The sequence below is a fragment of the Salvelinus fontinalis genome, chromosome 16 (assembly GCF_029448725.1).
Source record: "Salvelinus fontinalis isolate EN_2023a chromosome 16, ASM2944872v1, whole genome shotgun sequence".
NCBI lineage: Eukaryota > Metazoa > Chordata > Actinopteri > Salmoniformes > Salmonidae > Salvelinus > Salvelinus fontinalis.
This window is the reverse complement of record NC_074680.1, coordinates 51,984,759-51,998,027: the sequence shown is the minus strand read 5'-3', so window position 1 is coordinate 51,998,027 and position 13,269 is coordinate 51,984,759. Positions and strand designations below refer to the sequence as shown.

Below are 13,269 nucleotides of genomic sequence, written 5' to 3'. Positions count from 1 at the left end.
GGTTTAAGGCCCAACTATAATAGAGTTACTGATGTAATAGTGGTTTAAGGCCCTACTATAGTAGAGTTTACTGATGTAGTAGTGGTTTAAGGCCTACTATAGTAGAGTTACTGATGTAGTAGTGGTTTAAGGCCTACTATAGTAGAGTTTACTGATGTAGTAGTGGTTTAAGGCCTACTATAGTAGAGTTACTGATGTAGTAGTGGTTTAAGGCCTACTATAGTAGAGTCACTGATGTAGTAGTGGTTTAAGGCCTACTATAGTAGAGTTACTGATGTAGTAGTGGTTTAAGGCCCTACTATAGTAGAGTTACTGATGTAGTAGTGGTTTAAGGCCTACTATAGTAGAGTTACTGATGTAGTAGTGGTTTAAGGCCTACTATAGTAGAGTTACTGATGTAGTAGTGGTTTAAGGCCTACTATAGTAGAGTTACTGATGTAGTAGTGGTTTAAGGCCTACTATAGTAGAGTTACTGATGTAGTAGTGGTTTAAGGCCTACTATAGTAGAGTTACTGATGTAGTAGTGGTTTAAGGCCTACTATAGTAGAGTTACTGATGTAGTAGTGGTTTAAGGCCTACTATAGTAGAGTTACTGATGTAGTAGTGGTTTAAGGCCCTACTATAGTAGAGTTACTGATGTAGTAGTGGTTTAAGGCCCTACTATAGTAGAGTTACTGATGTAGTAGTGGTTTAAGGCCTACTATAGTAGAGTTACTAATGTAGTAGTGGTTTAAGGCCTACTATAATAGAGTTACTGATGTAGTAGTGGTTTAAGGCCTACTATAGTAGAGTCACTGATGTAGTAGTGGTTTAAGGTCTACTATAGTAGAGTTACTGATGTAGTAGTGGTTTAAGGCCTACTATAGTAGAGTTACTGATGTAGTAGTGGTTTAAGGCCTACTATAGTAGAGTTACTGATGTAGTAGTGGTTTAAGGCCTACTATAGTAGAGTTACTGATGTAGTAGTGGTTTAAGGCCTACTATAGTAGAGTTACTGATGTAGTAGTGGTTTAAGGCCTACTATAGTAGAGTTACTGATGTAGTAGTGGTTTAAGGCCTACTATAGTAGAGTTACTGATGTAGTAGTGGTTTAAGGCCTACTATAGTAGAGTTACTTATGTAGTAGTGGTTTAAGGCCTACTATAGTAGAGTTACTGATGTAGTAGTGGTTTAAGGTCTACTATAGTAGAGTTACTAATGTAGTAGTGGTTTAAGGTCTACTATAGTAGAGTTACTGATGTAGTAGTGGTTTAAGGCCTACTATAGTAGAGTTACTGATGTAGTAGTGGTTTAAGGCCTACTATAGTAGAGTTACTGATGTAGTAGTGGTTTAAGGCCTACTATAGTAGAGTCACTGATGTAGTAGTGGTTTAAGGCCTACTATAGTAGAGTTACTGATGTAGTAGTGGTTTAAGGCCTACTATAGTAGAGTTTACTGATGTAGTAGTGGTTTAAGGCCTACTATAGTAGAGTTACTGATGTAGTAGTGGTTTAAGGCCTACTATAGTAGAGTTTACTGATGTAGTAGTGGTTTAAGGTCTACTATAGTAGAGTTACTGATGTAGTAGTGGTTTAAGGCCTACTATAGTAGAGTTACTGATGTAGTAGTGGTTTAAGGCCTACTATAATAGAGTTACTGATGTAGTAGTGGTTTAAGGCCTACTATAGTAGAGTTACTGATGTAGTAGTGGTTTAAGGCCTACTATAGTAGAGTTACTGATGTAGTAGTGGTTTAAGGCCTACTATAGTAGAGTTACTGATGTAGTAGTGGTTTAAGGCCTACTATAGTAGAGTTACTGATGTAGTAGTGGTTTAAGGCCTACTATAGTAGAGTTACTGATGTAGTAGTGGTTTAAGGCCTACTATAGTAGAGTTACTGATGTAGTAGTGGTTTAAGGCCTACTATAGTAGAGTTACTGATGTAGTAGTGGTTTAAGGCCTACTATAGTAGAGTTACTGATGTAGTAGTGGTTTAAGGCCTACTATAGTAGAGTTACTGATGTAGTAGTGGTTTAAGGCCCACTATAGGTAGAACACACCGCTTCCTCTTCCTCTGAACAACTGTCATGGTTGTACCAAGAAGTGGCCTTGGGCTCCAGGTAGCACAGACAAAGCGCCAGCGGGAAGGACAGCGTGAGGGCGTAGGGCACCGAGAACGACGCGGACAGGAGAAAGAAGAAGAGGAAGAAGAAGCAGGGGATGAGAGAAGGTGACGGAGGATGGACGGAAATGTTTCACGCTCTCAGGGAGGAAGGTGAGCTCCGTGATGTCAGGGGAAGGTGAGGTAGCCATCCTCGTCTAGGTAAGAGGAGAGGTCGGGGAGGTGCAGGGAGAAGGTGAACAGAGTGCCGCCCCGCCTCCCGTGGGCCTTCAGCTGTTCTAGACGCCGTTTCCGGGCCGACAGGAGTAACACCTGCTCCTCTAGGAGGGCGGCGGCGCGGTCCGCTTTGGCCTGGCGCCGGCGGCACCCCGCCGAGGATTTAGCCGGGCTGACGGACGCACAGCGTTTTACGGGACGCGTTCTCCCTGCGCCGCCGCCGACGGACCTTAGTGGAGGTCACGGGGGAGGAGGGGAGGAAGAGTTGGCTAATATGAGGAAGAGGAAGACGATCTACCTTGTTGTCATGTCTGAGCGGGGTTGAGACGACGTTGTGATCCGACGTCTCGTCGGCGTTGGTCTGCTCCGCCTCTCCCTCAGCCTTCTCCTCCTCCTTTGCCTTCTTCTTTGGGGTTATTACCGTGGCGATCAGGTCTCCCGTGGCGACAGCTTTGGCTGGTGTAGCTTCCCTCGTCATCAGGGTGTGGTGGTTCTCTGTTATGGGCACTGGGAAGAGGGACGGTGACATTTACATTCAAGATGTGTGATTTGAAGATTGAGATGAGGTATTCTGGGTGTTAAAAAACCCGGTCCTGAGTAGCCCTTAACCCCGCCCCCTCTGACTGATGTTTACAGGTCTTTAAAGAGGAAGATCCATCACTACACTGCTTATAGACTCTTATAGCTCCTGTCTCCGTTGGACAGGGGTAGGGAGTGATTTAGGAGGGTAACACACTGGATGAGTCCCTACCTCATTGGGAAGGGGTAGGGAGTGATTTAGGAGGGTAACACAGTAGATGAGTCCCTACCTCATTGGGAAGGGGTAGGGAGTGATTTAGGAGGGTAACACAGTAGATGAGTCCCTACCTCATTGGGAAGGGGTAGGGAGTGATTTAGGAGGGTAACACACTGGATGAGTCCCTACCTCATTGGGAAGGGGTAGGGTGTGATTTAGGAGGGTAACACACTGGATGAGTCCCTACCTCATTGGGAAGGGGTAGGGAGTGATTTAGGAGGGTAACACAGTAGATGAGTCCCTACCTCATTGGGAAGGGGTAGGGAGTGATTTAGGAGGGTAACACACTGGATGAGTCCCTACCTCATTGGGAAGGGGTAGGGAGTGATTTAGGAGGGTAACACAGTAGATGAGTCCCTACCTCATTGGGAAGGGGTAGGGAGTGATTTAGGAGGGTAACACACTGGATGAGTCCCTACCTCATTGGGAAGGGGTAGGGTGTGATTTAGGAGGGTAACACACTGGATGAGTCCCTACCTCATTGGGAAGGGGTAGGGAGTGATTTAGGAGGGTAACACAGTAGATGAGTCCCTACCTCATTGGGAAGGGGTATGGAGTGATTTAGGAGGGTAACACAATGGATGAGTCTCTACCTCATTGGGAAGGGGTAGGGAGTGATTTAGGAGGGTAACACACTGGATGAGTCCCTACCTCCGTTGGGAAGGGGTGGGGTGTGATTTAGGAGGGTAACACACTGGATGAGTCCCTACCTCTGTTGGGAAGGGGTAGGGTGTGATTTAGGAGGGTAACACACTGGATGAGTCCCTACCTCCGTTGGGAAGGGGTAGGGTGTGATTTAGGAGGGTAACACACTGGATGAGTCCCTACCTCCGTTGGGAAGGGGTAGGGTGTGATTTAGGAGGGTAACACAATAAATGAGTCCCTACCTCCGTCGAGACTACGTGACATGGGGTAGCGTTTGGAGGAGGAGCGTTCGAAGAAGGGCGAGGCCCTGATGATCTGAGAGGAGACTCTCCGGGTCTGAGCCTGGGTTCTACCGCTGTAGCGGTACTTAGAACCGAGACCTAGGAACTTCTTAGGGGGGGCCTCTGGAGACACCAGTCTGGAGGAGAGAGGAGAGTACAGTAAGGCATTGAGAACATATGTTGATGATTAATGACGCTTAACGATTTGTGCGTTTAATGCTTCTGCGTGTGTGTGTGTTCTAATGGACAGGCTACAACACTTGAGCGTACCTCTTACCTGAAGAATGTGTGTTGCTCAACACACGTCTTCCACAGTCTCTTGGCTGCTCGGTGGTTAGGGAGCTTGAAGACAATCATGCTCTCAAACTGCTCATACTGCAAGAGGGGAGAGAGAGATGGACGGAGAGAGAGAGAGAGAAAGAAGGAGAGAGGAGAGAGAGAGAGGGGATAGAGAGAGAGGAGAGATAGAGAAGAGAGAGATAGAAGGAGAGAGCGAGAGAGAGGAGAGAGAGAGAAAGATGGACGGAGAGAGCGAGAGAGTGAAGGAGAGTAAGAGAGAGAGAGCGAGAGAGAGAGGAGAGAGAGAGAGGAGAGAGAGAGAGGAGAGAGAGAGAGGAGAGAGAGAGAGGAGAGAGATAGAGAGAGAGAGAGAGAGAGCGAGAGAGTGAGAGATGAAAGGAGAGAGTGAGAAAGAAGGAGAGAGAGAGAGAAAGAAGGAGAGAGAGAGAAAGAAGGAGAGAGAGAGAGAGTGAGAAAGAAGGAGAGAGCGAGAGAGAGCGAGAGAGAGCGAGAGAGAGCGAGATGGACGGAGAGAGAGAGAGCGAGAGAGTGAAGGAGAGTAAGAGAGAGAGATAGGAGAGAGCGAGAGAGAGAGGAGAGAGAGAGAGGAGAGAGAGAGGAGAGAGAGAGGAGAGAGAGAGAGAGCGAGAGAGTGAGAGATGAAAGGAGAGAGTGAGAAAGAAGGAGAGAGAGAGAGAGAGACAGAGAGAAAGAAGGAGAGAGAGAAAGGAGAGAGAGAGAGTAAGAAAGAAGGAGAGAGCGAGAGAGAGCGAGAGAGAGCGAGAGAGAGCGAGAGAGAGAGAGAGAGAGAGAGAGAGAGAGCGAGAGAGAGAGAGAGAGAGAGAGAGAAAGAGAAGGAGAGAGAGAGAGAGAGAGAGGTGGTAACCATATCAGAAGTGATTCCAGTCTTAAGACAAACAGAAAACATCTTCATGAATAGGTGGTAAAACTGGTCCCAGAGTTTTACCCGGTCAGTTCACATGGTCAGGAAAACTCCTAGCCCTGACAGATCTGTTGTTGTTGTTGGTGTGTTTACCTCTCCGGGGCGTATCTTGATGTAGAAGTTGTCTCTCTTGTAGGAGATCTTCAGCACCGTGGGCCAGGCGAAGCGGTTGATTCTCAGTCGGTCTCTATAGATGAGGAGACCACTGGAGCAGACTCCTAGCATGATCTCTACGCCTTCAGAGTCCTATACATTAAGATGTATATTATACAACACATCACAGTGCATTCAGAAAGTATTCACACGCCTTTGATTGATACTACATGTTCTTCTTGTTTACAGCCATGAATTTCAAATGGATTACATTGAGATTTTTTTTTTTGTCACTGTCCTACACACACACAACACCCCATAATGTCAAAGAGGAATTACGTTTTTTTAGAAACATTTACAAGTTATTTACAAATAAAAAGCTGAAGAAAATAGATATTCAAACCCCTTTGTTATGTCGAGCCTAAATACGTTGATGAGTAAAAATGTGTTTAACAAGTCACATAATGAGTTGCATGGACTCACTGTGTGTGCAATAAAAGTGTTTAACATGATTTTTGAACGGCTACCTCATCTCTGTAACCTGTATCCACTACCTCGCAAAGAAGGGCACCTATTGGTAGATGGGTAAAAATAAAGAGACATTGAAAAACCCGTTTGATAATGGTGAAGATATTAATTATACAGAAGACAGTGATTGTTCTCTTAGACTCTACAGAGTGGTTTAATGAGAGGAGAGACAGGTTTCCTACCAACTAGCCAGGTGGTTTAATGAGAGGAGAGACAGGTTTCCTACCAACTAGCCAGGTGGTTTAATGAGAGGAGAGACAGGTTTCCTACCAACTAGCCAGATGGTTTAATGAGAGGAGAGACAGGTTTCCTACCAACTAGCCAGGTGGTTTAATGAGAGGAGAGACAGGTTTCCTACCAACTAGCCAGATGGTTTAATGAAAGGAGAGACAGGTTTCCTACCAACTAGCCAGGTGGTTTAATGAGAGGAGAGACAGGTTTCCTACCAACTAGCCAGATGGTTTAATGAGAGGAGAGACAGGTTTCCTACCAACTAGCCAGATGGTTTAATGAGAGGAGAGACAGGTTTCCTACCAACTAGCCAGGTGGTTTAATGAGAGGAGAGACAGATTTCCTACCAACTAGCCAGATGGTTTAATGAGAGGAGAGACAGGTTTCCTACCAACTAGCCAGGTGGTTTAATGAGAGGAGAGACAGGTTTCCTACCAACTAGCCAGGTGGTTTAATGAGAGGAGAGACAGGTTTCCTACCAACTAGCCAGATGGTTTAATGAGAGGAGAGACAGGTTTCCTACCAACTAGCCAGGTGGTTTAATGAGAGGAGAGACAGGTTTCCTACCAACTAGCCAGGTGGTTTAATGAGAGGAGAGACAGGTTTCCTACCAACTAGCCAGATGGTTTAATGAGAGGAGAGACAGGTTTCCTACCAACTAGCCAGATGGTTTAATGAGAGGAGAGACAGGTTTCCTACCAACTAGCCAGGTGGTTTAATGAGAGGAGAGACAGGTTTCCTACCAACTAGCCAGGTGGTTTAATGAGAGGAGAGACAGGTTTCCTACTGTACCAACTAGCCAGGTGGTTTAATGAGAGGAGAGACAGGTTTCCTACCAACTAGCCAGGTGGTTTAATGAGAGGAGAGACATGTTTCCTACCAACTAGCCAGATGGTTTAATGAGGGGAGAGACAGGTTTCCTACCAACTAGCCAGGTGGTTTAATGAGAGGAGAGACAGGTTTCCTACCAACTAGCCAGATGGTTTAATGAGAGGAGAGACAGGTTTCCTACCAACTAGCCAGGTGGTTTAATGAGAGGAGAGACAGGTTTCCTACCAACTAGCCAGGTGGTTTAATGAGAGGAGAGACAGGTTTCCTACCAACTAGCCAGATGGTTTAATGAGAGGAGAGACAGGTTTCCTACCAACTAGCCAGGTGGTTTAATGAGAGGAGAGACAGGTTTCCTACCAACTAGCCAGGTGGTTTAATGAGAGGAGAGACAGGTTTCCTACCAACTAGCCAGATGGTTTAATGAGAGGAGAGACAGGTTTCCTACCAACTAGCCAGGTGGTTTAATGAGAGGAGAGACAAGGTTTCCTACCAACTAGCCAGGTGGTTTAATGAGAGGAGAGACAGGTTTCCTACCAACTAGCCAGATGGTTTAATGAGAGGAGAGACAGGTTTCCTACCAACTAGCCAGATGGTTTAATGAGAGGAGAGACAGGTTTCCTACCAACTAGCCAGGTGGTTTAATGAGAGGAGAGACAGGTTTCCTACCAACTAGCCAGATGGTTTAATGAGAGGAGAGACAGGTTTCCTACCAACTAGCCAGATGGTTTAATGAGAGGAGAGACAGGTTTCCTACCAACTAGCCAGATGGTTTAATGAGAGGAGAGACAGGTTTCCTACCAACTAGCCAGGTGGTTTAATGAGAGGAGAGACAGGTTTCCTACCAACTAGCCAGGTGGTTTAATGAGAGGAGAGACAGATTTCCTACCAACTAGCCAGATGGTTTAATGAGAGGAGAGACAGGTTTCCTACCAACTAGCCAGGTGGTTTAATGAGAGGAGAGACAGGTTTCCTACCAACTAGCCAGGTGGTTTAATGAGAGGAGAGACAGGTTTCCTACCAACTAGCCAGATGGTTTAATGAGAGGAGAGACAGGTTTCCTACCAACTAGCCAGGTGGTTTAATGAGAGGAGAGACAGGTTTCCTACCAACTAGCCAGGTGGTTTAATGAGAGGAGAGACAGGTTTCCTACCAACTAGCCAGATGGTTTAATGAGAGGAGAGACAGGTTTCCTACCAACTAGCCAGATGGTTTAATGAGAGGAGAGACAGGTTTCCTACCAACTAGCCAGGTGGTTTAATGAGAGGAGAGACAGGTTTCCTACCAACTAGCCAGGTGGTTTAATGAGAGGAGAGACAGGTTTCCTACTGTACCAACTAGCCAGGTGGTTTAATGAGAGGAGAGACAGGTTTCCTACCAACTAGCCAGGTGGTTTAATGAGAGGAGAGACAGGTTTCCTACCAACTAGCCAGATGGTTTAATGAGGGGAGAGACAGGTTTCCTACCAACTAGCCAGGTGGTTTAATGAGAGGAGAGACAGGTTTCCTACTGTACCAACTAGCCAGGTGGTTTAATGAGAGGAGAGACAGGTTTCCTACCAACTAGCCAGGTGGTTTAATGAGAGGAGAGACATGTTTCCTACCAACTAGCCAGATGGTTTAATGAGGGGAGAGACAGGTTTCCTACCAACTAGCCAGGTGGTTTAATGAGAGGAGAGACAGGTTTCCTACCAACTAGCCAGATGGTTTAATGAGAGGAGAGACAGGTTTCCTACCAACTAGCCAGGTGGTTTAATGAGAGGAGAGACAGGTTTCCTACCAACTAGCCAGGTGGTTTAATGAGAGGAGAGACAGGTTTCCTACCAACTAGCCAGATGGTTTAATGAGAGGAGAGACAGGTTTCCTACCAACTAGCCAGGTGGTTTAATGAGAGGAGAGACAGGTTTCCTACCAACTAGCCAGGTGGTTTAATGAGAGGAGAGACAGGTTTCCTACCAACTAGCCAGATGGTTTAATGAGAGGAGAGACAGGTTTCCTACCAACTAGCCAGGTGGTTTAATGAGAGGAGAGACAAGGTTTCCTACCAACTAGCCAGGTGGTTTAATGAGAGGAGAGACAGGTTTCCTACCAACTAGCCAGATGGTTTAATGAGAGGAGAGACAGGTTTCCTACCAACTAGCCAGATGGTTTAATGAGAGGAGAGACAGGTTTCCTACCAACTAGCCAGGTGGTTTAATGAGAGGAGAGACAGGTTTCCTACCAACTAGCCAGATGGTTTAATGAGAGGAGAGACAGGTTTCCTACCAACTAGCCAGATGGTTTAATGAGAGGAGAGACAGGTTTCCTACCAACTAGCCAGATGGTTTAATGAGAGGAGAGACAGGTTTCCTACCAACTAGCCAGGTGGTTTAATGAGAGGAGAGACAGGTTTCCTACCAACTAGCCAGGTGGTTTAATGAGAGGAGAGACAGATTTCCTACCAACTAGCCAGATGGTTTAATGAGAGGAGAGACAGGTTTCCTACCAACTAGCCAGGTGGTTTAATGAGAGGAGAGACAGGTTTCCTACCAACTAGCCAGGTGGTTTAATGAGAGGAGAGACAGGTTTCCTACCAACTAGCCAGATGGTTTAATGAGAGGAGAGACAGGTTTCCTACCAACTAGCCAGGTGGTTTAATGAGAGGAGAGACAGGTTTCCTACCAACTAGCCAGGTGGTTTAATGAGAGGAGAGACAGGTTTCCTACCAACTAGCCAGATGGTTTAATGAGAGGAGAGACAGGTTTCCTACCAACTAGCCAGATGGTTTAATGAGAGGAGAGACAGGTTTCCTACCAACTAGCCAGGTGGTTTAATGAGAGGAGAGACAGGTTTCCTACCAACTAGCCAGGTGGTTTAATGAGAGGAGAGACAGGTTTCCTACTGTACCAACTAGCCAGGTGGTTTAATGAGAGGAGAGACAGGTTTCCTACCAACTAGCCAGGTGGTTTAATGAGAGGAGAGACAGGTTTCCTACCAACTAGCCAGATGGTTTAATGAGGGGAGAGACAGGTTTCCTACCAACTAGCCAGGTGGTTTAATGAGAGGAGAGACAGGTTTCCTACCAACTAGCCAGATGGTTTAATGAGAGGAGAGACAGGTTTCCTACCAACTAGCCAGGTGGTTTAATGAGAGGAGAGACAGGTTTCCTACCAACTAGCCAGGTGGTTTAATGAGAGGAGAGACAGGTTTCCTACCAACTAGCCAGATGGTTTAATGAGAGGAGAGACAGGTTTCCTACCAACTAGCCAGGTGGTTTAATGAGAGGAGAGACAGGTTTCCTACCAACTAGCCAGGTGGTTTAATGAGAGGAGAGACAGGTTTCCTACCAACTAGCCAGATGGTTTAATGAGAGGAGAGACAGGTTTCCTACCAACTAGCCAGGTGGTTTAATGAGAGGAGAGACAAGGTTTCCTACCAACTAGCCAGGTGGTTTAATGAGAGGAGAGACAGGTTTCCTACCAACTAGCCAGATGGTTTAATGAGAGGAGAGAGAGGTTTCCTACCAACTAGCCAGATGGTTTAATGAGAGGAGAGACAGGTTTCCTACCAACTAGCCAGGTGGTTTAATGAGAGGAGAGACAGGTTTCCTACCAACTAGCCAGGTGGTTTAATGAGAGGAGAGACAGGTTTCCTACCAACTAGCCAGGTGGTTTAATGAGAGGAGAGACAGGTTTCCTACCAACTAGCCAGGTGGTTTAATGAGAGGAGAGACAGGTTTCCTACCAACTAGCCAGGTGGTTTAATGAGAGGAGAGACAGGTTTCCTACCAACTAGCCAGGTGGTTTAATGAGAGGAGAGACAGGTTTCCTACCAACTAGCCAGGTGGTTTAATGAGAGGAGAGACAGGTTTCCTACCAACTAGCCAGGTGGTTTAATGAGAGGAGAGACAGGTTTCCTACCAACTAGCCAGGTGGTTTAATGAGAGGAGAGACAGGTTTCCTACCAACTAGCCAGATGGTTTAATGAGAGGAGAGACAGGTTTCCTACCAACTAGCCAGGTGGTTTAATGAGAGGAGAGACAGGTTTCCTACCAACTAGCCAGGTGGTTTAATGAGAGGAGAGACAGGTTTCCTACCAACTAGCCAGGTGGTTTAATGAGAGGAGAGACAGGTTTCCTACCAACTAGCCAGGTGGTTTAATGAGAGGAGAGACAGGTTTCCTACCAACTAGCCAGGTGGTTTAATGAGAGGAGAGACAGGTTTCCTACCAACTAGCCAGGTGGTTTAATGAGAGGAGAGACAGGTTTCCTACCAACTAGCCAGATGGTTTAATGAGAGGAGAGACAGGTTTCCTACCAACTAGCCAGGTGGTTTAATGAGAGGAGAGACAGGTTTCCTACCAACTAGCCAGATGGTTTAATGAGAGGAGAGACAGGTTTCCTACCAACTAGCCAGGTGGTTTAATGAGAGGAGAGACAGGTTTCCTACTGTACCAACTAGCCAGGTGGTTTAATGAGAGGAGAGACAGGTTTCCTACCAACTAGCCAGGTGGTTTAATGAGAGGAGAGACAGGTTTCCTACCAACTAGCCAGATGGTTTAATGAGGGGAGAGACAGGTTTCCTACCAACTAGCCAGGTGGTTTAATGAGAGGAGAGACAGGTTTCCTACCAACTAGCCAGGTGGTTTAATGAGAGGAGAGACAGGTTTCCTACCAACTAGCCAGGTGGTTTAATGAGAGGAGAGACAGGTTTCCTACCAACTAGCCAGGTGGTTTAATGAGAGGAGAGACAGGTTTCCTACCAACTAGCCAGGTGGTTTAATGAGAGGAGAGACAGGTTTCCTACCAACTAGCCAGATGGTTTAATGAGAGGAGAGACAGGTTTCCTACCAACTAGCCAGGTGGTTTAATGAGAGGAGAGACAGGTTTCCTACCAACTAGCCAGGTGGTTTAATGAGAGGAGAGACAGGTTTCCTACCAACTAGCCAGGTGGTTTAATGAGAGGAGAGACAGGTTTCCTACCAACTAGCCAGGTGGTTTAATGAGAGGAGAGACAGGTTTCCTACCAACTAGCCAGGTGGTTTAATGAGAGGAGAGACAGGTTTCCTACCAACTAGCCAGGTGGTTTAATGAGAGGAGAGACAGGTTTCCTACCAACTAGCCAGGTGGTTTAATGAGAGGAGAGACAGGTTTCCTACCAACTAGCCAGATGGTTTAATGAGAGGAGAGACAGGTTTCCTACCAACTAGCCAGATGGTTTAATGAGAGGAGAGACAGGTTTCCTACCAACTAGCCAGGCGGTTTAATGAGAGGAGAGACAGGTTTCCTACCAACTAGCCAGATGGTTTAATGAGAGGAGAGACAGGTTTCCTACCAACTAGCCAGGTGGTTTAATGAGAGGAGAGACAGGTTTCCTACTGTACCAACTAGCCAGGTGGTTTAATGAGAGGAGAGACAGGTTTCCTACCAACTAGCCAGGTGGTTTAATGAGAGGAGAGACAGGTTTCCTACTGTACCAACTAGCCAGATGGTTTAATGAGAGGAGAGACAGGTTTCCTACCAACTAGCCAGGTGGTTTAATGAGAGGATAGACAGGTTTCCTACCAACTAGCCAGATGGTTTAATGAGAGGAGAGACAGGTTTCCTACCAACTAGCCAGATGGTTTAATGAGAGGAGAGACAGGTTTCCTACCAACTAGCCAGATGGTTTAATGAGAGGAGAGACAGGTTTCCTACCAACTAGCCAGGTGGTTTAATGAGAGGAGAGACAGGTTTCCTACCAACTAGCCAGGTGGTTTAATGAGAGGAGAGACAGGTTTCCTACCAACTAGCCAGGTGGTTTAATGAGAGGAGAGACAGGTTTCCTACCAACTAGCCAGGTGGTTTAATGAGAGGAGAGACAGGTTTCCTACCAACTAGCCAGGTGGTTTAATGAGAGGAGAGACAGGTTTCCTACCAACTAGCCAGGTGGTTTAATGAGAGGAGAGACAGGTTTCCTACCAACTAGCCAGATGGTTTAATGAGAGGAGAGAGAGGTTTCCTACCAACTAGCCAGATGGTTTAATGAGAGGAGAGACAGGTTTCCTACCAACTAGCCAGGTGGTTTAATGAGAGGAGAGACAGGTTTCCTACCAACTAGCCAGGTGGTTTAATGAGAGGAGAGACAGGTTTCCTACCAACTAGCCAGGTGGTTTAATGAGAGGAGAGACAGGTTTCCTACCAACTAGCCAGGTGGTTTAATGAGACGAGAGACAGGTTTCCTACTGTACCAACTAGCCAGGTGGTTTAATGAGAGGAGAGACAGGTTTCCTACCAACTAGCCAGGTGGTTTAATGAGAGGAGAGACAGGTTTCCTACCAACTAGCCAGGTGGTTTAATGAGAGGAGAGACA

At 46.4% G+C, this 13,269-nt stretch overlaps 1 protein-coding gene across 7 annotated transcripts in view; it reads right to left on the bottom strand.

The window, feature by feature from the left end:
* LOC129813328 (protein 4.1-like) overlaps positions 1-13,269 on the bottom strand; it is a 114,558-nt gene that overhangs the window by 35,978 nt on the left and 65,311 nt on the right. For all 7 annotated transcript variants that reach the window (XR_008753154.1, XM_055865690.1, XM_055865688.1 and 4 more), the window contains exons 9-12: positions 5,355-5,507; positions 4,317-4,414; positions 4,001-4,176; positions 2,616-2,824 (exon numbers count right to left, since the gene is read on the bottom strand). Coding sequence is in view for 6 of the 7 variants with exons in the window: in XM_055865690.1 (XP_055721665.1) it covers positions 2,616-2,824; positions 4,001-4,176; positions 4,317-4,414; positions 5,355-5,507 (636 nt within the window). In the remaining variant the exon portion in view is untranslated. The remainder of the gene's footprint in view (positions 1-2,615; positions 2,825-4,000; positions 4,177-4,316; positions 4,415-5,354; positions 5,508-13,269) is intronic.